General features: G+C 41.9%; 1 protein-coding gene across 4 annotated transcripts in view; it reads right to left on the bottom strand.

The window, feature by feature from the left end:
• Positions 1–12,643: 12,643 nt before the first annotated feature.
• osbpl8 (oxysterol binding protein-like 8) overlaps positions 12,644–27,010 on the bottom strand; it is a 117,772-nt gene continuing 103,405 nt past the window's right edge. For 3 of the 4 annotated variants that reach the window (XM_080051038.1, XM_080051039.1, XM_080051041.1), the window contains 12 exons: positions 26,896–26,977; positions 26,653–26,751; positions 26,311–26,407; positions 24,466–24,564; positions 20,789–20,886; positions 19,762–19,851; positions 19,241–19,377; positions 18,703–18,888; positions 17,969–18,122; positions 15,780–15,882; positions 15,554–15,659; positions 12,644–15,456 (listed from right to left, as the gene is read on the bottom strand). In XM_080051038.1, the coding sequence (XP_079907164.1) occupies positions 15,327–15,456; positions 15,554–15,659; positions 15,780–15,882; positions 17,969–18,122; positions 18,703–18,888; positions 19,241–19,377; positions 19,762–19,851; positions 20,789–20,886; positions 24,466–24,564; positions 26,311–26,407; positions 26,653–26,751; positions 26,896–26,977 (1,381 nt within the window). In that variant the 3' untranslated portion in view covers positions 12,644–15,326. The remainder of the gene's footprint in view (positions 15,457–15,553; positions 15,660–15,779; positions 15,883–17,968; positions 18,123–18,702; positions 18,889–19,240; positions 19,378–19,761; positions 19,852–20,788; positions 20,887–24,465; positions 24,565–26,310; positions 26,408–26,652; positions 26,752–26,895; positions 26,978–27,010) is intronic. The other variant, XM_080051040.1, reaches the window with a different exon arrangement.

The following is a 27,010-nucleotide window of genomic DNA, read 5'->3' as shown; positions in this document are numbered from 1 at the left end:
GAATTTACAATATATGATAATATATTCAAGACCTCCTAACCGACCCCAGCGCCAATCCCAGGTGCAGGTTTGTGTCTGGGTCAGGACAGAGCATAACCAGAGTGAGCAGAGACCCACATAGGAGTCTGATAAGGTGCTGAGGAGTCAGAAGAGTGGTGGCCAGGCAGGCAGGCAGGCAACCAGAGGAGACAGCCAGCGCTTCAAAATCTCTGAGTCAGTGTCTGCAGTGCTTCTCTTCCTGCTCTGTAGTTTCAGCCGTCAGTCTCAGTGACAGCACATGCAAATAAAGCTGGTAGGTGTCAGGCTGTACACAGAGGCTTAAGCAGGAGAAACAAGTACAGGAGGGTGCCATTTTGTAGTGATCTGTGCAGATGAAACAAAAAATCGTCTTCACAAACAAAACAAAAGAAAAACCCTGATATCAACAACTCCAAAACAAAGGGAATCAGTATTCACCAGTGATGTGAAAGTGAGTCGTCTATCTATAGCAGCAGGTCCACTTGATGCAGCCAGAGAATGCCAGCAAGGAGAAAGATGAGAAAGGCAGGGAGACAAAGAGTGGTTGTTTACTTGGGATTATATTTCCTCCTTGAGCCACATTTAAAGTCAGCTCACGTAAACATAATAAAATGGGCTGGAGTAATTTAAGAAAAAAAATTAACATTTTGAGAAATCTGGTTTAACATGCTAGCGTTGCATGGGAACATCTCACAGCATTTTTTTTGGAGGCTACAGTATTATGAGTAACATATCACATGATGAAGTACAGAAATCACTGAGAATATGACCATCATTGGTTAGAATACCCAACGTTTTACCTGTTAAACATCAACATATGAGCATTGTCATTGTATACATTAAAATTGCAAATGTGAACAGCTGTCGTCAAAGGTTCCTTCAGTTATTTAAGCGATTCATTCATTTTTGGCTGTGCAACAACTGAAGGAAACACTTTTGTCATATAATCCACCTATGAACTTATTATGTCGAAAGTATTAGAAAAAGGTTTCGAATGTAAAAAATCCAGCAGACACTGAGTAACATTAGCATTCATTTGAAGTCATAGCCACTGGATATTCCAATATTATCTCTTCTTTTAGCTCTGTTTTGTTCTTCACTTTAAACAGGTGCCTGCAGTTGCTAGACACAAGATTGATTGATGAGAGCCGTGAGAGTAAACCACAACGGTAAAGTTAGTACACCGTACAGTACATCGTAATGCACAGTTTGAGCCTGGATAAACGAATGGACGTACCGGTTCTCAACAAACATGAATAATAATGAAAATGACAGTACAGGAGATGGAGCTCACCCAACAGAGTCTCTTTGCATACCCAACACCTTTCAGGTCAAAGGTCATCCTACCAGAACAACTGTGTCCCGTGCTGACCCACAGCACTGACTGTACGAGGCATCTGTTAAAAAGCACTGCAGTGCTGAAACTGTATCCGTACAAGGTGTGATCTGTTGATGATATGGCCCATTACACCAGCATTAGACCAGCCTTTGTTTTTATGGCAACACAAAGCTAAAGGAGGGAAACCAGAGACAGGGCTCAGGAGTCTATTAAATGAAACACGGCGTATGTATGCAAATAATTTGTCTTTGGTAATGAAATTGACGGATGCAGTTCACAGCCCGCTGTCCTCGGTCACACAGTGCAAACCACTGATTAAAGAGTCTTATTCCAAGTGAGAAAACACACTCACAATGTAACCAACTCATAAATACTGCAGGGTTTTTAGAGCCAGCTGCTTAAAGGTGGAATCAGCCATGCTGTCAAAATCACTTTTTGTCCAAATCAGTGAATATCTCCTCATGATCCGCTACCTGTACTCACTGCGTACATTTGCCAATCTTTAAGGAATGGATTTGTGATGAAACTTGGTAAAGACATTATTGATTCCTAAAGGATTTTGGTGGTCCCTCACTTTGCACAGTGAGGTTTTGAAATATCCATTTAGCAGCAATATTCATGTCACCCTCAGGATGAACTGTAATTACTTTAGTGATCCATTGACGTTTCTTCTAGCGTCATCCCCAGGTCAAATCCTAATTTCTCTAATACATTCCTATCAGCCTCAGCTGTGATTATTTCTGTAGCAAACTTTAGCAAACACACAAAATAAATGGTGATAATGGTTATCACATTATTCCTGCTAAACGGCAAAAGGCAAACATTGCCATTGTGAGCATGTTAGCATGCTGACATTCAAAAAATATCAAAGTTTTTATAGACAATCTTCATCTCAAATTTGAATCAAACTTTTGTTTATTTTGTTTATTTGTCATTCAGTGACATTAAGTCACTGACCATCACATACATACATATAGCAAAACCACCATGATCCTTTGTCAGTAACATGTCATCAAGGTTTGATTTGCCCACAAACCAGCGATGAGACGCACTAGCATTTGCATGATATTTCCCATAACAGGCTATATAGCAGTCAAATGCTGCTGTGTTTGGCTGAGCAGCTGATATGAATGTCAGCACTACAGCTCCTGTGCTTCTTTGGGCAGCCATATGTGCCGAGTGCAAATATATGAGTTACATGCCGGCTCGTCAGCTGTCTCAGCTAATGTCGGCTCAAAATGTCACATCGAAAAGATTAACATTGTTTATGTTTGAGGACAGATGGTCCTTTAGGCAGGGCATATGTTTCCTCCAAATGCTGTTAAACTGCCTGTACTTGCTTAGATTAGTCGTAGTATGTAAGCGCTCATCGTTTTTTGTTCATCAGGCTTGTCAAAAGAGATTGGACGTGGTTAAAGTATTCTGGCTGTTCACTGCAAATTAAACTTATGAGGTGTAGATAATAGAGTAGGTTGTTTTCAGACAGAGAGGCGAGCAGCTGCACTTATAGGGGTTCCCCAAAGCGATCCCCATTGCTAAAAATAGCTGCAGCTCTGCTATCCTGGACCAGAGGAAAAAAGAAATCCTTATCTAAGTCAGCCATTCAAATGAAGAGAGAGACCATGTGCTGCTGCCTGTGTACCTGTGATATAACCTCGACCAAAGAATGTCCCAACAGGAAATCACCGTAAAGAGGCTTTTTTTGGCGCTTGTGCTTTCCTTAATTTAACCATCACACTTTTCTTATCTCTGGCCCAGATGTCAGGGAGGATGGGGGCAGTGTAGGCAGAGATGGAGAGCCTTAAAGCTGGTTATATGGACGCCACTGCCCCGAGAGTCAGCTAGGTCGCTCAATAAGTGTGACCGTGTTTGTGTTGTCGAGGGCAGGCCGAGGGGGAGAGTGAAAAAGAAAAAAGGAAATGATAATAAAAAAGAGGACTAAATGCTCCACTAATCCCGGCGTGAATGAGAAGCGGCTCGCTGCAGCAGTTCTTTTATGCTCTGTCGATTCCACAGGGGGATAAACACAACGCTGAGCCAGCACCCAGCGCAACCTCCCCAACCCTGCTGCACTGCAAGCACTGCGGATTACCTCATGTTATGTCTGTTAACCCAATTAAGCCTACACCAGCAAACTACAGCTGCCTGAGTGGACAGAGGGCTTTCAGGTGACGTAACCCACCCTTTGTCGGACAGAGCGGCGCTCCTCCACTCTTCATCTACATCTTTACAATCTGTGAATAATGAGCTCGAAGAGAAACACCCTCATGGTGATGAAACCAGTCGGATTTTCATCCAAATATAGAGCAACTTTTCACAGAATTTCCAGAAATGTCTAAAAGGCGAAATGCAAATGGCTGTGCGTAGCGTATCCATCAAAATTTGTAAGGTGATTAAAAAAGACATATCCAGTTGTATTCCAGAACAATGCGCAATGAGATGAGGTAGGCCTACTCAACAGAGCACCAGTCAAATCTAACCACATTTATCCATCGGAGCAACACAGAAGCTATTAACAGACATCATGCGTTTTATTACCTGTGGTTTCTCCTCATCGTCTCGTTAATGAACTAATGATATTGATCCAATGGCACCTAATATTTGAAGGTAGAACAAGAGCTTTGTTATCTAAAGATAACGGGTATATTATTAACATAGACACAGACAATAAAACATAGACAATAAAATGTATATAGAGCAAGGACACAGCCATCACTTGTTTTTTCTTTGAATATCCAACATTTCCTTTCAAATTGAAAAGTTACATAACAGTAGGAAAATGGCTGACCGCCAGATGGCAAGACAACAGGAAATTCTGCAGATTTAAAGTAGTTTTCATGCGGGTATGTATTTTTATTGACACACACAAACTAAACTCAAAGCTCCAAAGAACATGTAACATAATTTAAGGTCATTTGTGCCAACCTTTCTTCTTTCCTTTTTTGTAACTCACGCACCACTCTCTCCAACTACACTGTAGTGGCTGTAAATATTAATAACCCTCCTCTACTAAATAAATGAAAGGACTTGGTTGGAGAAAGGCACTGCTACTTTATGTGAAAGAAACCGCTGATGTGTCTGAATGTGTGTGGCGTGCCTATGTGACATGTTCAGCCCTTTTAAACAGCGTAACACTCTGCTCAGCGTCCACTGCTGCAGAGCATCACCTCAAAGACAACATCAGTCAGACGGCCCGTTGCCAGGATGATGCCGAGGGGGAGGAGTCTGAGGGAGGAGACCATGACAACGCAGAGAGAGGAGCAGATTACATAATGATAAAAGAATGATGAGGTGTTTCCCTATTCTTACATCGCTGCATCCTTCTCACTGTTCTCGCCTTCTTTCTTTACTGTCTTTTTTTTTGTATCCTAGCAACAGTGACATCCCGCCCATTCAGAATCAGGATAACCCAAATTTCATTTTTGGAAGGAGACAGGGGGATTGCGATTGGGAGAAATGGAAGCGACACGAGACATGAGGAAAGGCTTGCGCCCAACAGCTTGACATTCATTTCATCAAAAACTAACCGCCATGATTGGAAGAGTAGCTTTCCTCTATATGGAGCCTTTGTCTCTATTTCCTTGGTTTAGCAGTCAATAACCACCAATTCATTGTTCCCAAAGAAAACATCTGTAATATTGGCAGAAAGATAAAGACCTCAAAGGTTTCCTAGCCACTAATTCATTATGTTTTACGAGAGCACAAACAGGAGAGCCCCCAAGGACTAATTAGGACGGAACAAAAACTGCTAGATGTTCAGAAAGAAGATTCTCCAAAGGCTTGATGGATAGAACATTTATCCTCTGGCTGGGACAAGTACAGACAAGCTTTGCCAATAAAGATGGACAAAAAGCTGTTATCTCTTTCTGGCTATTGAAGTCCGAACAAATGCATAAATACTGCCGAAAAAGAGACAGGAATTACGAGTCTTGTTGATTTCTGAGTTCAGCAAAAGTAGCCTACCTCTGTATCTTTGTTATCAAGTTAACATGAAATGAGCTGTATCCAAAAAGATACTCCCCTGGTTGATTTTTTTGCAGTTCTATGACTGAACACGTTAGGCCCAGTGGAACTGTCTATGACACTACTATGACTGAACACGTTAGGCCCAGTGGAACTGTCTATGACACTACTACTATGACTGAACACGTTAGGCCCAGTGGAACTGTCTATGACACTACTACTATGACTGAACACGTTAGGCCCAGTGGAACTGTCTATGACACTACTATGACTGAACACGTTAGGCCCAGTGGAACTGTCTATGACACTACTATGACTGAACACGTTAGGCCCAGTGGAACTGTCTATGACACTACTATGACTGACCACGTTAGGCCCAGTGGAACTGTCTATGACACTACTACTATGAACACGTTAGGCCCAGTGGAACTGTCTATGACACTACTACTATGACTGAACACGTTAGGCCCAGTGGAACTGTCTATGACACTACTACTATGACTGAACACGTTAGGCCCAGTGGAACTGTCTATGACACTACTATGACTGAACACGTTAGGCCCAGTGGAACTGTCTATGACACTACTATGACTGAACACGGTAGGCCCAGTGGAACTGTCTATGACACTACTATGACTGAACACGTTAGGCCCAGTGGAACTGTCTATGACACTACTATGACTGAACACGTTAGGCCCAGTGGAACTGTCTATGACACTACTACTATGACTGAACACGTTAGGCCCAGTGGAACTGTCTATGACACTACTACTATGACTGAACACGTTAGGCCCAGTGGAACTGTCTATGACACTACTACTATGACTGAACACGTTAGGCCCAGTGGAACTGTCTATGACACTACTATGACTGAACACGTTAGGCCCAGTGGAACTGTCTATGACACTACTATGACTGAACACGTTAGGCCCAGTGGAACTGTCTATGACACTACTACTATGACTGACCACGTTAGGCCCAGTGGAACTGTCTATGACACTACTACTATGACTGACCACGTTAGGCCCAGTGGAACTGTCTATGACACTACTACTATGACTGAACACGTTAGGCCCAGTGGAACTGTCTATGACACTACTACTATGACTGAACACGTTAGGCCCAGTGGAACTGTCTATGACACTACTATGACTGACCACGTTAGGCCCAGTGGAACTGTCTATGACACTACTATGACTGACCACGTTAGGCCCAGTGGAACTGTCTATGACACTACTATGACTGAACACGTTAGGCCCAGTGGAACTGTCTATGACACTACTATGACTGAACACGTTAGGCCCAGTGGAACTGTCTATGACACTACTATGACTGAAGACGTTAGGCCCAGTGGAACTGTCTATGACACTACTACTATGACTGAACACGTTAGGCCCAGTGGAACTGTCTATGACACTACTACTGTGACTGAACACATTAGGCCCAGTGGAACTGTCTATGACACTACTACTATGACTGAACACATTAGGCCCAGTGGAACTGTCTATGACACTACTACTATGACTGAACACGTTAGGCCCAGTGGAACTGTCTATGACACTACTACTATGACTGAACACATTAGGCCCAGTGGAACTGTCTATGACACTACTACTATGACTGAACATGTTAGGCCCAGTGGAACAGTCTATGACACTACTATGACTGAACACGTTAGGCCCAGTGGAACTGTCTATGACACTACTATGACTGAACACGTTAGGCCCAGTGGAACTGTCTATGACACTACTATGACTGAAGACGTTAGGCCCAGTGGAACTGTCTATGACACTATGACTGAACACATTAGGCCCAGTGGAACTGTCTATGACACTACTACTGTGACTGACCACGTTAGGCCCAGTGGAACTGTCTATGACACTACTATGACTGAAGACGTTAGGCCCAGTGGAACTGTCTATGACACTACTACTGTGACTGAACACGTTAGGCCCAGTGGAACTGTCTATGACACTACTACTTGCGTTCTATGCCGCGAATGGACCAGGACCAGCCCGTCCCCCCTGCTCATGCATCAGCCAATCAGCTTGCTGCTCCCTTACTTCGCGGGACACCTTAGTCAGTCAACAAAATCACAACTCTTTGCTGTCGTGGCTCACGAATGGTGGAACGGGCTCTTCACCGCAGGCTAAGAACCCATCTATTCCGATTGCACCTTATATGATAATGATGGTTTTAAAAAATGCACTTAACATGATGCATTTTGTAGTTTGGCTTATTTGAAGGTAATGTACTTATATGAATCTTGCTGTTCCGAGTTTGTAACTTATTAGAAGTCGTTTTGGATAAAGGTGTCAGCTAAATGAAATGTAATGTAATATCTACACAATTACGTTGTCTGATATTCATCAAATGTTAATACATTTACACAACATTCTAACAGTTTCTGTCAGTGCGTTTCCATGGCACAACTAGATTGGATTATCACATATATCGAACAAGACACTCGAACGGACTGTGTCACTTGTCTGAGTATACATGGCCTTTCAGAAATCGGATAAATGTCCGATGCATGGCTGTCTCCACTATGCTAGGTGGCGCTGTAGCCCTTTCAACCATGCTTTCAACAAGTGGTTTTAGAGCCATGTCCGGTTCCCTTCCGTCAATAACCCTATCAGACGTGCAGGCACACAAGCACAGAACGAGAAGTCCGATATGCGATGTCCGATCCCTGTATACATGCAGAGAGAAAGCCGACAATGAACAAGTTATCTAGGTGTTCTTATCCGACTTCTCTTGTCCGTTATTGTGCCGATTTGTGTCCGAAGTAGATCGGATAAAGGTGTTTACATGCAGTTTAAAAGTCCTGTTGAGGTCTTATTCGTTTAGTTACCCGATTATGAGTCTGCATGTAAACGCACTGTGTGTTCCATCTGTCTGGATGTGTTCACTGTTCCAGTCACCATACCGTGTGGACACAACTTCTGCATCACAGAACACTGGGATATTAACCTCCAGTGCAAGTGTGTAAAGAAAGAGCTTTTTGACAAGAGACCTAAACTGCGGGTCAACACGTGAGGTGTGTACGGGTCTGAGATGGTCGCTCAGTTCAGACAGTCTTTTCAAAAACCAGCAGCGAGTTAGAGCAACAATGTGCCAAAGCCGGAGAAGATCTATGTTAAAAATGAAACGGAAACCTAAGTGAAGGCCTTGAAGCCCTGGTTGGTGTGACTGAAGTCCTACTGTAAGACTTACAACAATGGAGAGGAGTGTCATCACAGATTCCTTGGCCTGCGGAGCTGACCAATCCTGTAAAGGACTTGAAAGACAGCACGAGAGACCTCTAGAGATGTTCTATAAGACTGACAAGATTTGTTTGTGTTTGAGTGTCAATTCTGCACTGAAGCACACAAGCTTCATGACGTTGTTCTTCTCGTAAAGGAAAATGAAGGTATGGCTCTATTCACTGAGATGATTGAAGAGAAGCTGAAAACAAGAGAGAAACAGGCTGGAGGCTTCATCAAAGAGCTGGAAGAGGAGATCTCTCAGCTGATGAAGAGAAACTCTGAGCTGGAGAAGCTCTCACAGTCTGAAGACAACCTCTACCCTCTTTCAAAGCTTCCCTTCTCTGATCCCTGCCCCACCCAACAAAGACTGGACAGAGGTCAAAGTTCACTCTTATGTGGGGATTGTGAGGAGAGCTGGTTGAGCTGGGATAAAGGAATCAAAGGAGATGTTTGCTGATGGAAGGATGAAGGATGAGGAATGATGAATACAGAGCTCTTGAATTGGATGTATTGCTCTCCTGAACACCTAGCCGTGGAAGGGGCTTCAGAACATTAGCCCATTATTCCAACAGCTCAGTAGTCCGACATATTTCCCATTGGACCGATTGTTCATTGGCCTGACGGTCCCTCATTCCGAAAGCAAAACCCAAAGTTGGATTTGTATTATTGTGTTAAGAGAGATATGTGGCTTTATTTTTATTGTGCCAAACCTGGTCTTTCGCTGAAACAAATCCGCATTGTTTGCAAGTCAACATATATTAAGGTGAGGCTTAAAGAGATAGAGTAGGCTCTAAAATGGAGCGTTTCATATGGAGGCTGAAAAGAGGAGATTCAGCAATGGCACTGTGAGAAATATAAAGAGTTTTTTGGACACTACACCGCTAAAACTCTTTAGAACTCAACATTACAAATTTGAACCTGAAGATTACAAAATATTTGACCTTTAAATATTAAAGGCAAGAAAAACGTTATGGAGAGTGTGTATTTTCGAGACAACGTCAAACAAATGGCCTTTCGGTCTGAAGGGAAAATATGTTGGACTTTTGAGCTGTCAGAATAATGAGCAGTCCCCTGATGCTGCAGCTCTCATCTACACCTTTAGAGGCTGTAACTTCACTGAGAAACCCTATCCTTACTTCAGTCCCAGTCCCAATGATGGTGGGTAAAACTGCCTCCCTCTGATCATCTCTAGCATTAGTCATCATAATACAATATTGAGGATTTGCTTGCATGGCTTGCACTGGCCTTTGCTTTTTAGTGTGGCTAAAAGCCAAATGCATTCGGATGGATTGGGTTTTAAACCTGCCTGTAACAGCTGTCTGTAAGAAGTATCAACAGTAGCAATGGTAACTCTAGTTATATCATTGTCTTAGGCTTATATCAATGTAGGAATGACAAATACAAATTCTGGAGAGCGGTTTGATGAAGAGAAATGAAGATTTACATCAGAAAAAAGGATTGTGTGTTTGTAACATTATGATATGCATTGAAATAAGATGGGTTTTCCTTCAATGTAGTCAATTGGTGCAGAGACACGTAAGAAATCTCACTTTCATGTTTAAATATTATGGAGGACATATTATGGTCAATATCATGTGCAATGGTTTGGTTATCGTCATTTATTATAACGTACAGTAGTTGATATATTACTATGTGCAATAAGTACTTTCAACTTCAATATCATGTTTAAAATAATATGAAGGAGATAGGACTTTAATGTGCAATATGACTTGCCACCATCACACACTACCTATTCTTACTATGAGGCACTGTTTCTTTGCATTAATATTTGATTAAAGTGTATGGAATCGAAAAACACCGATTTTGACTAAAAGCCTGTTTCCTCTTCATGCCTTGGCCAGCTGCCTTCCTTTACCTCCTCTCTCCGTTCTCTCCATTCCTCCCTCCATCCACAGCAGCACCATGGTATTGATGCAGAGCAGCAGAGCAGAGTGAGGAAGGGGGCAGAGTGAGGGATTGATATCAGATGTTTTGTTGTCATCTGAGATGGACAGGAAAAACTGTTGTGCTCTATCAACCTTTGTCAATGTCCTTGGCTGAGGAGAAAATGACACTGGGGGACGCCCGGCCAATAGACCCAGCAGCCAACTGTCTCTGTATGGGTTAGGGGTCTGCTCAAGCTTACATCAGTGGTTGGCTTTTTAAAATGTTTTTTGTTTTTTTCCTAAATTCAGGATGTGAGGATTTCAGGAGTATACTTATTCAGTTTTTAAAGTTTAACATTATAATGATCTAATCCATTTATTTTATGTATTAGGCCTATTTGTGTTTGGGTACTTGGTATTGTAATCCTCACTAATAACTGTGACAATCGCTCATCTCAGACATGTTAAGTACACAATCTTCAGCAACAGAAACACTAACTATGTCATATCTGCCTTTTCATATTGCCACACTTTCCCTTTTCATAGCAATATTACAATGGATGAATATAGTTGTACTAAAATGAACATCATGTAACAAGCCCTGGGTTTCTTCCTTACCCTATATTCTCTCTCTTCTCTTGTCACTGGGATGGCAGGGGGTAAAGTTCTTTGTTCAAGGGCACAACAACAATCAGCCGATCCGCGGATATGAAACTGCAGCAGTCCAGCCCCAAACGCTCTGTATCCTCCAGGCTTCCTGGAAAGAGTCACATTCTTAAAAATTATGGTTAACCTTACGCAAGAGGTCACAGCTGGATATAGAGATTTGTGTGTGTATGTGTGAGAAAGGGAATATATCAATGACAAAGAAGACTATGTCTCCCTCTAAAGGCGGTAGAGGTGTTCTACACACAACTTAATGTTTTCACATGAAATGTTAACTATTATTTCAATTGGTGATTGAAATATTCTAATAACACAAGCCAGGAGCCAATGCGCACAATTATTTTATAATCATTTAGGCCTACATACATCTCAAATCAAATGTTTCATTACCACTTTCAACCCTTTCTATATCTTCATTTAATATCTATTTTCATTTTATGGATCTTAATTCATTTTGTGTCATTTGATGATGCCATGTTAAGGTAGAGGTCTATATTTTAGCCATTTTGCACCTCTTAGTAGTTGAACTATACCTTAAACTGGATACCAAATGGACACCTTTTTGGATGGATAATGTAAACAGAACGAGTCACCAAACCCAATAAGAATAGGCTATACATGTCTTATACAGTTTCATATGACAATGATGTTTTTTTCACACAATATATTTATTTTACACCAAACACAGAAAGAAGACCCCAGGATGTCATTTTTTTAAATTTTTTTATTCTGTGTTATGTTACATGTGACCATAAGCTTCAAGGAAGTTATAGTTGCCATGGAGATACAGTGAATATATTCAGGTACTCAAGACAGGACAGTCGCTTGTGTGTGACGTCGAGTAGCGAACAGTGGAATAAAACTGATCCGTGTGTGCGATCCTTAAAATAAGCATCGAAAAACGTTGAACTGTGACCTAAAAACTACGAGCAGAAAAACAAAAAACAAAACATAAAACCCACATACAAAAAGAGGAATAAATAAAATCATGTTCTTATTTTACAGATACAGCAACAACAACAACAACAATGACAGACAGCAGAGATGTTTTATCCCCCCCCCCTCTGAATTTGGTGTGTGAGAGAGCGAGAGAGGGACAAGGACGACAATGGAGAGTAGTGGTCTCTCTCCCTCCCTCGCTCTCCCGTGGCAGGAATCAGCATCTGGAAACCTACGGGTTAGTTGCTATGGCGACCGCTTCAGGAGGGGAGGCAGGACTGCTGAGTGGCTGGGGGTTGGGTGAGTCATGGAGCCGCTTTGTTTGGACTTCGTATGGCACGTCCCGCTCTAAAACACTACAGTGACTACAGCCACTGATGGGGTGCCAGTCCAAGTCAAGTCAAGTCACGGGGCCACTATTGCTTTTTATTAATCCAGATCATTCCCTTCATCATCAGTTGACCTTGAGACGTGGCTAAGTTTTTTTATGCTCCACATCACCCCCCCCCCCCCCCCCTCCACATCCCTGCCAAGTTCCTACCATCTCCCCCCCCTCTAAACCCCCCTCCCCAGTCCAACTCTAGAAGGCACTGGTATATACTTATTTTCTCCACATTCTAACATCTGGATATCTCTATTTAAGATGAGCGATCGAGGCAATGAGGATACACGAAAAAAATACACGTACAGATACACACGGGCCAGCCGGGTAACTTACGGGGGCGGGGTATACAAGCTGGCTTCCCATACGATGCTACCAGTCTTTATCTTGATTTAACCTGTGTTAGCGTTACAAAGTTGTCATCGCTCAACAGTCTGCTGACGGCGGAGGCAATCGGATATGTAAACGTCGAAAAGGCTAACATCATGACAGGCGAAAGAGATATACAATATCAATGTTCAGTGACAGTCCGAGAGTGGTTGGAATCTTTTTTTCAATTGCCTCAATTTCTTAACAACGTGTGTGTTAAAAGGTCAGTTGTGGGTTCCAATATGCTACCTCCATCCTTGGTTGTTGCTGAAAACAAATGAAACAAACTAACTTCAAATGTATTTTTTAGTAAACGTACTAGATTGGAGCGACCAGAGTTCATATTTCTCTCTAATAGTACTAAACACGGCGTAAATGTAGTAATTCCTCATAAATCACATAGTCCTCATGAGCCTGTACATTTTCAGGGTCTGACAACTATTTCTGAGCTTTGTTATCTAGCATACTGTTTCTGAAAATTTGACATTTCAAAATCCAGGTTTCCCAAGAGGAAGGCAACAAATTGGAACCACAATATACGCTGACAAAATGTCTCTAATTCTGCATCTACTGCTGAATAACAGCAACTGCTTTAGATCAATCGGACACATATTTGATGGGAATCTAATTGTGTATCCTTCAATTATTTTTTTAAATTTCTTTCGTGTCCATGTGTATTTACAGAGCAGTGGACAAAAAGACACACAAGGTTAAAAAGACTGGCTTGTGCACAGAGCGTGGGAGTGTCTGTATTACGAACCTTGGTGTTGCGACGCCACACGCTAGTCGCGAGGAACAAGTGGCCCCATTTGATATGTACACAGTGAACGGGGCCGACTCCTACTCTACACACTGCGTTTGGCTGGTACTTGCGTACATTTGGAATGGTTTACTATGGTTATAGTAGTAGTAATTATAAAAGTCTATCTCCTCCTACCACTAGTGGACTACTAAAGTGTCTATTCTACTGGTGACATTGGAGGCGCAAAAGCACTGGAAGCGATGATAGATGCTCTGGATTTGACTTTGCCATTATGGCGCTGCAGTCATCATTTAAGGGGAGTGTTAAGGTTTTTTTTGTCCATGGCTCAGTGTGGAGAGTGTTTCTGAAGACCAGCGGGTCCATACTCATTTCATATTGTGTCTTAATGGCTGCACAACGTAACACTGCAATTTAAAATAACTTATTCAAAAGCAATATTTAGTTTGTTTTTAGGAAAAACATGAGTTAACTTTTTGCTGTAAGATAGATAATATTATTGATATCATTCTGTACATTAAATATGAAGCTAAAGACAGCAATTAACAGCTGACTTGCCATTATGGTCTAGGGAGGCAGTTTGGAGACTTCTTCACTTAGCTTTGTTGTCTTGGATTAAAAACACATCACCTCCTTTCACCTGAAACTAGGGCAGTGTTCACTGAAGCTCATGAGAAAATCACAAAAATCTTAATTTTTTTGACCCCCTGCTGATGCTCCGAACCTCCTCGGAGCAGAAATGTAACGGCATTTTGATGTACTGGTAATAATGGTGACTGAAATGATGGCCAACACAAACGTCTGACATTTCCAGTGCATCTGTGCCTTAAGACAAAACACTGTACATAGGGCTAATAATATCTTAACTGCACTCCTCCTGTCTGTACATGCTACCTACAGTATACAATGACGTGTCAGACCTCTGACATTTTTTTTTCTTGAAACATTGACTTTGTATGCAAAACATGGTGACGTTTCAGCACACAGCAGAAATGAATAGCTTCTGTCCGCTCGGGTTATTTGTCTGCCTCGTCCATTTCACCCGGCCAATATGAAAGTATCGGATAATAAAAAAATAAATAGTCACATAGATTGGACCCCTTTGTTTTTCCTCTCCCTTTCTCCAAGCATAACTCTATTCACATAGGACACACCAAGCAAACAAACAAAAGGTTTTAAAAAATAAAAATGATAGGTGTTATTTAAAAATCTGCGTGTCCATCTGAGTCGTGGGACTTGTCTCTGTGTTAAAAGGTTCCCTGTTGTTTGAGGTGAAATGCAAAATCAACAGAGTAGTTTCCCCTCTGTCGGAAAGAACAAAACAAAACAAACGACTAAAAACAATGGCTGCTGCCTTTTGCCTCTTACGTCAAAGGCAAATCAAAAAAAGCTGCAGAGTGGCAGTCGAGACTTCATCGCACCAAAAATCTCACCTCCAACAATCTCTCCTCCCCGCTTTGAAATCTGTGGATCTCCCCAGAGTTTTAGAATCGTCGACTGGTTAAAAACAAGCACGCATATTTTTTTTTTTTTCAAAGTCTCTTTCCATTTTTGGAAGTGTGCAGGTTGGATTGAATAGAGACAGAAGAAGAAGAGCGTTGATCTTAGTTGCTTATTGTGAGAAGTCAGAGTTCAAGTCCCCCACAGTTAAGTCTTGTCTTGTTCAGAAGGTGTGTGTGTGCGTGTGTGTGTGCGTGTGTGTGTGTGTGTGTGTGTGTGTGTGTGTGTGTGTGTGTGTGTGAGAGGGGTATGGCTGCTACTTGAAGACATAGTTGATGAAGACCTGAAGGAGGATGAGGAACACGATGATGATATAGTCGCGTTGCTGCAGGAAAGAGCTGCCCTCCGTCCGGCCTGATGCACGACTGCGCAGCACACCGATGCTCCTACAAAACACACAGCAGGGGATTATGGGGCTGAAGCTCAAAAAGGTGGACATCATATCACGTCCAGGCTACATCGGGACTGATGTTAACTCCTCACCTGTTAATGTCCTCCTGCGTCTTCTTTATAGATTCAATGGCACTTTGAAGTTCACTGAGGTCGGCTCCTTTTTTCCTCAGCCGACTGTTATGCTTGCTTTTGTGTCCTGCACAAACAGGAGACCGGAGGAGAAAAGTGAGAAAAGTGAAAGAAACAGGAGAAAGTGAAAGTTTTAGAGAGGTTTCTTTTTTTTTCAACATGCAAAGTGTAAGTGAGTGTGACTCACGTTCGCTGCCAGACGAGTCTTGGCGGTCGGGTTCCGGTGAGGAGCAGCCGCTCTCTGGGCTCTTGGGCTTTTCACTCTTGTGTTTCCTCTTTGGCACCGTAACCTATACACACCCACACACACATACACACACACACACACATATACACACACACACGTACAAACACAAAGAGTAACAGGTCAAACACAGAAGCAGGATACAACATTTACAGCCAAATAAGAGCACGTACAGTACAAACATACAGTATCTTGACATCCAGAGTAAATCACAGAAGACTCCAAAATACAAAGTAGAGAAGCATAATTGTTTACATACACATCAATACAACTAAATGTTTTCAACATGCAAAAGCTCCCCCCCCCCCCTCCCTCCACACACACACTTCCACTCAGACATGCACAGTATCAGTCAAAGCATTTCAAATGAACCAACCCTGCCAAGGGCTAGGACATTAAACAATATTCAGAGGGATTGAAATCCGACTTTCTCCAATCTCCGTGGGGGAGGAGCCGGTCCTGTCCGTTAGTGGAAGGCAGCCCCTGATTGGTTCATGCAGTCGTCAATCTAATCTCCAGTCAGACCACCAGTCGGACCTCCCCACTTTCTGTCCGTTAGCGGCAGGCAGCCCGATTGCTTCATGTGGTCATTGATGTCAAATAGATCGACAAATAAGCATGTGAGATATGGCTTGTCTGACAAAGCTGGATTAAGATACACAAACCAATCAGATTTTTTTTAGCTGACTCCTCCCCACAGAGACTGGAGAGAAACCAATGTGAAGCTGACACCAGATCAGGCTGCTCTCACCAGGCTCAAGTTATTGATGCTTTGACCATATGCAGACGTCACATGCGTGGGCTCTTGGCAGGTGGTTACTTTGAACAAACAGGCACAAAACTACAACTGTTTTACAAACTGCAAACGTACAAGCAGCTATTACACCGGCCGCACCACAGCAGCAGGGTTTGGCTTCTCAACATGACATGAACGAGGAGGGGCTCAGTAGAAGTCGGGGGGGCAGTGAGCGAACACAACATGGAAATGAAGATGAGCACAGGGGACAGATGTCAACCAGGCGTTGATGGAGGTGGTCGGGTCTGTTGATGTCGATGTGATGGGTGAAGCTGTTCTCTATTTTAGACTTTGTATGGGAGAAAACTACCTGAAGTGCAAAAAATATATAAACAGGTATTGTTCCATTTATATTGATATCCAATGGTGTGGTTCTTTCTTACATGCTTAAAGGAACTATTTTAGCCCTCACATTGGTTGGAAATTGGATTTGCATCTATAGATTCTACCTCCACTGTCATTGTAAGATATTTTGGAGAGTTAAAAACATTTATTTAAAGGTGGAGTCAGCGATTCTGGAGAACTCTTATAGTCAATATCAGTAGTTATCTCCCTCACGATCTACCTGTTTGTAGTGTGTGCTCTGAAAAGCCTAGGCTCTGTAAACGGATATGTTAATAACCACGGTAGGCCACCTCTGTTTTCATACCCTTTGTTTATATACCAGAGACGAGGCTTTGTATTAACAACAGATTCTTGTTGTTGTTGCCCACACCCAGGACAGGAAGCTGATCGTGAGGAAATATTCACTGATTTAAAAAAAAAAAGCGTTCTCCAGAATCACTGACTCCACCTTTAAGAGAAATGGCAGAATCAGATGATGCTTAGTTACATGATGTACAATTACAAATAAAAATTGTCTTGATGCATCTACAAAGTGTGTGTATAAGTGGTAAATTACTGTACAATAATAGAACTTTATAGTTTCTCACACAATACAAGAACATGTCTGGAGCCTGCAGGAAAACAATATTTCCAAATCAGGCCTGTTTAACACATATGAAATGATCAGTTTCCTCTTGAGAAGGTGGGGCAACGAAGGAGGTAACACTTGGTAATCCGCTTACGTGAGCATGCAGGTTGACAAAACATTTGCTCCCATACAGAGAGAACAGCAGGTGCCAGGGTAGGAAAAGAAAAAAATGTAGACAAAAACGTAATAAATAAATGTAAAAAAAAAGGAGCAGAGGCGACGACGGCGATGGCGGCACAGCAACGACCACACAAAGTAAAGAAGCGACAAAGAAAGACGGTGCAGCGGCTTGCTGCGTGGGAAGTGGCTGAGGCGGCGAGCTTTGTGTTTTTTGTTTTTTAAATGGCGATCAGGACGACCTACCTGGCACTTGCAATTGTCCCTCCGCGGCCCCTGGTTACTCAGACTAATAAGACTGCCAGAACGTACCATAGGGGTGCGGTGTCGGACCTTGGTCTGGATACAGCCGTCTTTCTCAAACTGGATCAGGTCGTTGAGCGGGTCCCATGGCCTCGTGCTGGGGGGGAGGGGGGGCACACACACAGGGCGAGGTGGAGGAGAACGGGGGGGAGAGGAGAAATAGTCAGATGGACATGGGCAAATGTTAAGATGACAGAGACAAAGAAATACATTAATGGAATAGAGTATAATGGGAGAACATTAGAGGGCTGGCCTGTCTATCATTCAACATTCAGTACAGTCTGGTAGCATGTTGGACACTACCACTGCAGTTGTAGGGAATCAGCACTAGATGGCAGCCCGTCACACTATTCAATATGGAAGACAGGGTAGCAATTGGGGGAGACTTTCAACTTAACAGCCCAATATTAGCAACAGTGGAAAGATGTGGACACAGTATTTGTCATAGACTAATAACGGTCCACAAATAGACATAATATTAATTACCATTTTAAGCACAACAACCAAATTGAATTGGCACATATGAGCAACACATTGTTATACATACATCTAAATTCAGGGGGAACTTATTCAAACATTTTTGAATATGTTGGAACACAATTATAAGCTGATTTATTACAGATTTGCACCCTGAGTCTGTACATTAAAGTACATTCTATATAATCATAGTCACTCACTCGGCATATCTGTAATGCCACTCTCCGGTGACCGGGTCCTGCTCGAAGAGAGTGGAGATCCAGTCCTCACACTTGGCCTTGCGCTCGCGGGCAGACTTCCTCTGGACCTCCTCCAGGAGGAACTTCTCGTTGGTGGCCTCCGTCTGGTCCTTGTTGTTGATGGCCCGGGTCACTTGCTGCCACAGTCTGGGGGGGTTGAGAAGGGAGACAAGGCATGACGTTTAGCTACACTCCTCAAAGGGACACTGGATAGATGGAATAAAAAAAAACTGCTCAAGCTGCTTTTAAAGAAGTCACTAACATATATCAAGCGGTCAAAGATCGAAAGAAAGAAAGAAAGAAAGATAGATAGATAGATAGATAGATAGATAGATAGATAGATAGATAGATAGATAGATAGATAGATAGATAGATAGATAGATAGATAGATAGATAGATAGATAGATAGATAGATAGATAGATAGATAGATAGATAGATAGATAGATAGATAGATAGATAGATAGATAGATAGATAGATAGATAGATAGATAGATAGACCTTTCTGATTCCATCTCTCCCTGCTCCTCTGGGGGGACGGTGCAGCGGGTCAGTCGACTCTGCCTCAGCTCTGGCGTGGGGTTCCAGAATGTGTCCACCGTCCCCGTCTTCTTGTCATTGATGAAGATCTCACTGTCCTGTGAGGGCAATAGACAACAAGCTCGCCTTACTCTCATAAAGAACACACAGGCTTAAACATAGTAAAGCTGTTGTCTGAGTTACATAGTTAGTTCATAACTGTGGGTAAGAGAGGCCGATGCCTTTTTTGTTTTAATATATTATTTCTAAATTGTCTGATTACATTTACAGTAAGTTCCAATACTGCCCTATTGGCAAAAGGCCGCCGGCAAGCAAACAAATATTGATTATAAAGAAGGAAATATTGCACATCAGGCATTGCAACACAGGCCCTAACCTAACTACAGTGTGTCTTCAACCCTGCATGCTGCATATTGTATACTTTAGAGCTCATAATATTACTAGCAGTCATCAGTCAAAAATGTGTGAAGAGTTCGTCTTACCCAGTGTCCTTCTAGCGTGGCTAACACCTCCTTTCCCAGCTTGATCTTCCCAGAGATCTGATTGACGCTGTCGCTGCTGCCCAGGAACGGCTGCAGGAAAGAGGGGGAGAGGAAGGAGAGAGGGAAGGAGGAAGGAATAGATAAGGAAAGGTAAACAGGAGCAAGGGAAGAAGCAGGACATAGGGGGGAAAAGAGGACATACAGTATGGGGGAAGGGAGCAGAGGATACATGTACACATACAGTTTATTTGCTGCAATTACTGTGGGGGGGGGGGGTAAAATGCAGAAAAATGCAGTTGTTTATTGTGTGTCATTTTATCTGCATTTATGTGTCTGGAAGTAATTCGAAACAGAATGGTATAGCATGCTTTGGTTTGTTTTGTTCCTAAAAACAACTCAAAAACGACATAAATGCGTCTGACGGAGCAGAAGAAATCAAGTCATGGAGATGAGGCTTAACGTGTATTTTAATTTAAGACCAATTTAATTTGACTGCAAAAGAAAATAAGATCGCAGCCACAATCACCTTCCAATTCCACTTGGTTAATCAAAGTACTTCAACGTAATGATTCTAGTGACGTCCACAGTGCATTCATTAGTGCTCCCTCTTTAACTTAACTACATGCAGCTTAAATATAGCTCTGCACGATGAAAATAACAATAAGTCTAAGAATAATGAGAGGACAGGACTGCCATCGTGATTTGTATTTTGAATGTATTGATTGCATTCTCATGTACCTGTCGCTAGTTTTTGACAGAATGATGCAGTTAAAGGTGTAAATGGTGGCATGGTGGAAGGGATGTGTTTTAAGGGGGGAGGAGGAGTGGAATGGTGGAGTGGGTGATGGTGTGGTAGGGAGTGAGACATTTAGAAAAGTGAGAAACTGTTTTTGAAATGACAGAGACTTAGAGGTATTTTATCTACGAAAGGATTTGAAGAGTTCCCTCTGAAGAGGTGTATTCAGAACAGATCTACTCTTTCAACAAAAGGACTGACGTTACATTTCCGCTAGTCTCAGGGACATACCTTCAGTTTGAACTCGAGCTGAGCACTGTAGCCCGTTTTCTCACACGCAATGCAGATCTGACCACCCAGCTCCAGGGTCATGGTGCCATACAGGATGCCTGCAAGGTGGAAAGAAGCCAGCACAGGACTGATCAGTAAATATAGTCTTGTTTTAGGTACATCAACAGCTTCCCAAGCTTTTCCAAGATGCATTCATTGAATGGTTTTATGTCAGGTAAATGTCCTTTTGATGTCCAACTTCATTTTTAGTTTAATTACACTGCTTATGCTCTTAATTGCTACACCAATGTTGCACGTTGTATTTGTTTTTTTACTGGAATTCCCGGGAAGGTTATGCCAAGCAGGCCGACGATTCAGGTTAAGAAACAGTAGAAGAAACTGCACTGCACGTCCTTTTATGATACCTTATTAATTAATGTTAAGGTCCGACAGAAACTTGGCTTTGTGTATTCAAAAACTGATTTGCTCATGTATACACACGTGCGAAAGGTTTCATTTTGAAAGACACGCCAGAAAAGGCAAAACTGTAGTGAATGTTGCTGGTGTGATGTCAATATAATGGTCAACAGATTATTTCTCTATTTTAGCAGGGAGACAGGGAGAATTCCAGTGGAGGAAATGCGGCTACACAGCACATATACTGTACTGTATATATATATATATATATATATAGGGGAGAACGGGGGAATCTTAGGCATCGGGTAATGTGAGCCACCCCCTGTATCTAGGCAACGGAAAACATTTTTGGTCATGTGAGATATATGTTTTCAAGCCCCTCTCATTTCCCCATGGCCCTGAAAGAGAGGACCTCATGGTGCTGTGGTAAGCATGTTTTTTTCACCAAAATAGGTAGTTTGCATGTAAAAGTAAATTTTCTTGCTGTCAACTTAATCAACTGTTGTGCCAAAGCAAATGTGTTCACGTAGAAAAACTTCTATCATACGTGTTGATGAACTACCAACATATAAAAACCATGTGATGATATTAGCTAAAGATTAGCCTGAAATGCTAAGAGAGGTCGTTTTTTCTCAAATTGTGGTGGTGGGGGAAAGTGAGCCAAATGCTGTGGGGGAAAGTGAGGCACTGTCTCACTTTCCCCACCCATGAGGCACAAGTTAAGTTTAGTCTTAAACCTATTTTAATGCAATATTACATAACATGTGTTTTATTTTAATGTCATACACATTGTAGAAAAGCCATCATGCCAAGGAAATACACCAGGAAGACGACCTGGGGCAACCACACAGAAAGAGCACCTTCTCATCTTTCCCTGTAACCTTCAGGGCTGGAATGTAGAGTAGGCCTAGTTGTAGAGTATGACAGGCTGATGTTATAATCCAGTTGGGTCTTCTCCTGTGTTCTGAGTCCCAGGCTGTTCTCGCTGGTTCTGATTTTCGTATGCCTTGACCCCCAGACACAAGCTGGCTCTAAGGGTCCTGTGTTCTGACCCCCAGACTGTGTTCTTATCTAACTGGTTCTATCTTTCATTTGAATCTTATTAAAACCTTTTGAATTATAATGTGTTGTATTTGATTTTGTTCAGAGTTACTTTCAAGTGTTTAGAAAATTTGCTTTGCTTAATTGACCAAACCCCAAGAAATCATTCTTTTACGAGTCCAACATTAGTTCTGGAATGTGTGGCTAGCTTTCAGGATTCTAACTGTTACAATATGTGTTGTTATGGTAGTTTCAGAGTGGAAAAAGTAAGTGGATCAGTTTACCCCCTTGATTTTTCTGGTCTGTCTCAGTTTACCCCACAGCTGGGGTAAAGTGAGCCACATGACAACTTTTTTTAAAACAATCATATTTTCACTGCACTTTGTCTTGAAAAAATTCTGCTAATGCCCATTTCTAGAAAACATCCTGAATTAATGGGAAATGTGTAAGTTTGAGTGATAAATCATTTTAGCTCGCTTAGAGGGGAGCAAATGTAAAAAGTGGCTCAGATTACCCCGTTCTCCCCTATATACAGTCATATGAAAAAGTTTGGGAACCCCTCTCAGCCGGCATTATAATTGACTCTGCTTTCACAAAACAAATATAAAAGTGGTATGTCTTTAATTTACCAGGAACAGTTAAGTACTGGGATGTTTTCCAAACAAAGATTTTTTAAAAAGCAGTATTTGGTTGTATGAAATAAAATAAAATGTGAAAAACTGGCTGTGCAAAAATATGGGTACCCTTGTGGTTTTGTTGATTTTAATGCCTGTAACAGCATGTAAAACTGATGACTTTAAACACAAAGTTGGTTGGATTATGTTGTTAAGCCTTGAACCTCATATAATTGTCTGTTTAATCATGAGAAAATGTATTTTAGGTGCCTAAATGCAAGTTGCACTTCTCTTTGACTCTCTGCTGAAGTGAGACAGAATGGGATCATCAAAACAGCTCCCAAAAGATCTGAAAAACAAAGATTGTTCATTGTCATGGTTTAGAGGAAGGCTACAAGAAGCTTTCCCAAAGGTTTTAATTGTCAATTTCAACTGTAGGGAACGTTGTCAGGAAATGGAAGGACACAGGCATAGTGGCAGTTAAACCCAGGCATGGCAGATCAAGAAAAAAAAAGGAGCGGCATAGGTGGAGGATTGTGAGAATGGTTGCACACAACCCACAGATCACCTCCAAAGACCTGCAAGAACATCTGGCTGCAGATTGTGTATCTGTACATCGTTCAACAATTCAGCGCAATTTGCACCAAAACATCTGCTTTTTATAAAGACCAAATAACTAAATTTTTGTCTCATCAGTCCAAAGCATTTTCTTCCAATATGAATCTGGCTTGTCTAAATGAGCTTTTGCATACTTGCATGCAACTGTATCTGTGGCGTGGGCGCAGAAAGGGCTTCCTTCTCATCACCCGGCCATACAGATGTTTTGGTGCAAATTGCACTGAATTGTAGAACCATGTACAGATACACAATCTGCAGCCAGATGTTCTTGCAGGTCTTTGGAGGTAATCTTTGGGTTGTGTGCAACCATTCTCACAATCCGCCGCATATGCCGCTCTTGTACTTTTCTTGGTCTGCTAGACCTGGGTTTAACTGCAACTGTGCCTGTGTCCTTCCATTCCCTGACAACGTTCCTTACAGTAGAAATTGACAATTGAAACCTTTGGGAAAGCTTCTTGTAGCCTTCCCCTAAACCATGACAATGAATAATCTTTGTTTTTAAGATCTTTTGGGAGCTGTTTTGATGATCCCATTCTGTCTCACTTCAGCAGAGAGTCAAAGAGAAGTGCAACTTGCATTTAGGCACCTAAAATACATTTTCTCATGATTAAACAGACAATTCTATGAGGTTCAAGGCTTAACAACATAATCCAACCAACTTTGTGTTTAAAATCATCAGTTTTACATGCTGTTACAGGCATTAAAATCAACAAAACCACAAGGGTACCCATATTTTTGCACAGCCAGTTTTTCACATTTTATTTTATTTCATACAACCAAATACTGCTTTTCAAAAAATCTTTGTTTGGAAAACATCACAGTACTTAGCTGTTCCTGGTAAATTAAAGACATACCACTTTTATATTTGTTTTGTGAAAGCAGAGTCAATTATAATGCCGGCTGAGAGGGGTTCCCAAACTTTTTCATATGATTGTATATATATATATATATATATATAATTGAAACACTTCTGAAGTGAGATCAAAGAGCAGGCTGCTGCAGTCTGACCTTTACAGTGAGCGTAGGGCATGTTCATCACGTAGTCCTCCCCTCTGTTTAGGAAGGTGAGCCGAGCCTCCCCGTCCAATATGGCCGACAGGGAGTTTCCTAAAATGGAAGCAACACAGTTTGATTAGTTCGATCCACAGTTGTTTTATTACAATCTTAGGAGCCTGTGGACGGCATTCAATACATTTTCACGTAAGTATGTGTGGGTGTGAGTGTGTGTGGGTGTGTATCAGGGATGGAAATTAACTTTTTTGCCTACCAGCCACTGTGGCAGGTAGATTTAAAAATCTACCAGCCACTCATCTTTTTTACCAGCCACTTTTTATACGCAATATCTTTTTTAATATATGCGTTAATGTTAAACAATACAATAGTAAGAATAGCTAATGAAAGTGTTTTTCATACAAATGTTTTCCATCAGAAGTCATTTGTACTGTAAGTAGGTGCTACCAAGGAACTGAGTTGCAAATTAAATGGTACACTCTTACTATATATGATACACAATACACGCCATCTTTATTTCAAAACATTGTATAATTGAACTCCATATATACTCTGGGTTCAATGCAACTTTTTTTCCCAACTGGCCCGCTTGGCCAATAGATCCGAGTTTTACTGGCCCCTTGTATATTTTCACTGGCCCTGCAGACACCTTTTTTTCATCATTTAGTCAATAATTATAATACAGTATTGAAGTTACCTTTAGATTTCTTTTTTCTTTTTAGTTAATGATATGAAATGTTGATATTGTTTATCACTTTCTCCATATGCATTAGGGATGTGAATGTGTCGACACATTGACCGGTTTTCCACTTGCGCTCAAGTCGAATTTAAAAATAGAAATCTGAAAATCAGGGAGTTATGCCGTTTTATTAATGGGAGATGTCACCGTGTCACGTCTGGTCGTGAGCGCGCTGCAGGAGCGTCACTTCTGCAAGGTGCGTGCATGAAGTAATCAGCTACACATAAGAGTCCGGTGTGGGACCATTTTTTCACTGTTGATAAAAAACAGTGCAGTGCAAAAGATGCAGCATAATGTTAAACGCTCGTCTGAGACTATGACGTTAAATCATCTAGAAACACACGATGCCTTCCTCCGAGCAAAGCAGCGTTTCACCGTGAGATCACTAGTGAGTGCGCGAGCCACCGCACGGGGAAGAACTCTGTGGTTTGAGGCTCAAATAATAACCGGGGATATTCTCCCCGTTAGCGATATCGATGGGAAAGGCTTCCCTGTTTGTATGCGATCTGATTGTATGTCTCGAGCCTTAAATACAAAGCCATGTCGGCAAACTGACTGCGCGACTCAAGGGACTGTATGTGAGCCGAATCCCTCCGTTAGTTTCTGTTTCAGCCGACACAATTAAAATCACCTCTAAGCACGGACAGCGTTTAAATAAAGCATCTCATTTGTATTACCATTAGGGCTTTGATGCAAATACTGTAACAACGGCGGCAGCTCTGCTGCTTAAAGGAAAAGCGCAGTTTTCACTTTATTTTCAGCACCTCAACCTCTGCTGTGGGAAGAAAAAAAGGGGGCAAAGTAAGTCGATTGATTTGTCGACTTATGCCTCCACACGTTAACTCGCAGATAGTATTTCCTAGCGGAGCGGATCGCGCCGTAGTTCAGTTCGACTAGAAAGGCAAAAAGAAACTGTTGAACTGTGTAGCGCCCTGTCATCATGTTCATGACGAATGTATTAAATATGCAAATTAGATCGGACCTGACTGGAAAGTATTACCCGACACAGTGGCGGGTGAAGTGACACAATTTACACGCCAGCACGCAAATCTACCCGCATTTGGCGTGTGGCGGGTGTTAATTTCCATCCCTGGTGTGTATACCGTAGAACTTGGACTTGGCGAGGATGCTGCCACTGAGACAGAATCCGTCCTTCCTGTTGCTCACATAGAAGGCGGACACTGGAGGATGATGGGAAACCTGAAGAAAGGCACACGCACTGATTTACTCAACTTGAATTTGACTAAATTAAGAGGAAATATAAGGGAACTTAATTTGGGGGATTTTAAATCAGTCGAAACAATGACCATGGCCATAGATTTAGTTTATGACAGATAGCCGAGGTATTACAATACCTCAACCTAAGGAAACTTCCACTGAGTTTTTTTAATATACCGGTAGGTGGAATGCACACTCAGGTATTTAGTAGTTAAGTCAGTGGTTACCTGCTCTGCGATGTAGAAGGTCTTACTGTTGGTCTGCTGGTGGAGCCACATGCAGCGGTACGTCTCCCCGATAATGGGGTTATAAGGCTTCTTCAACCCCTTTGGATAAGAACAAAAAAACATGACATATGATTTTAGTATGATAATATTGTATATAGAAAGCATTCCGGGTAGAATAATATTTAATTTGTTGCACTAGCTCATCAACATAAGTTTGTTTGTGCACGTTTTTCCTCCCCTGACCTGTGGCTTTTTGTAAAATCCAGAGATGTACCACTTCACCACCTTCTTCATCCGGTTGTAGGCGTTCTCTTCGATTGCAGCCCTGAGAAAAGGAACAATCTCAGACTGAAAGTTC

The sequence above is a fragment of the Ammodytes marinus genome (assembly GCF_949987685.1).
Source record: "Ammodytes marinus genome assembly, chromosome: 22".
NCBI classification, from domain to species: Eukaryota; Metazoa; Chordata; class Actinopteri; order Uranoscopiformes; family Ammodytidae; genus Ammodytes; species Ammodytes marinus.
The sequence above is the reverse complement of the archived record's forward strand: the minus strand, read 5'-3'. Positions and strand labels throughout refer to the sequence as shown.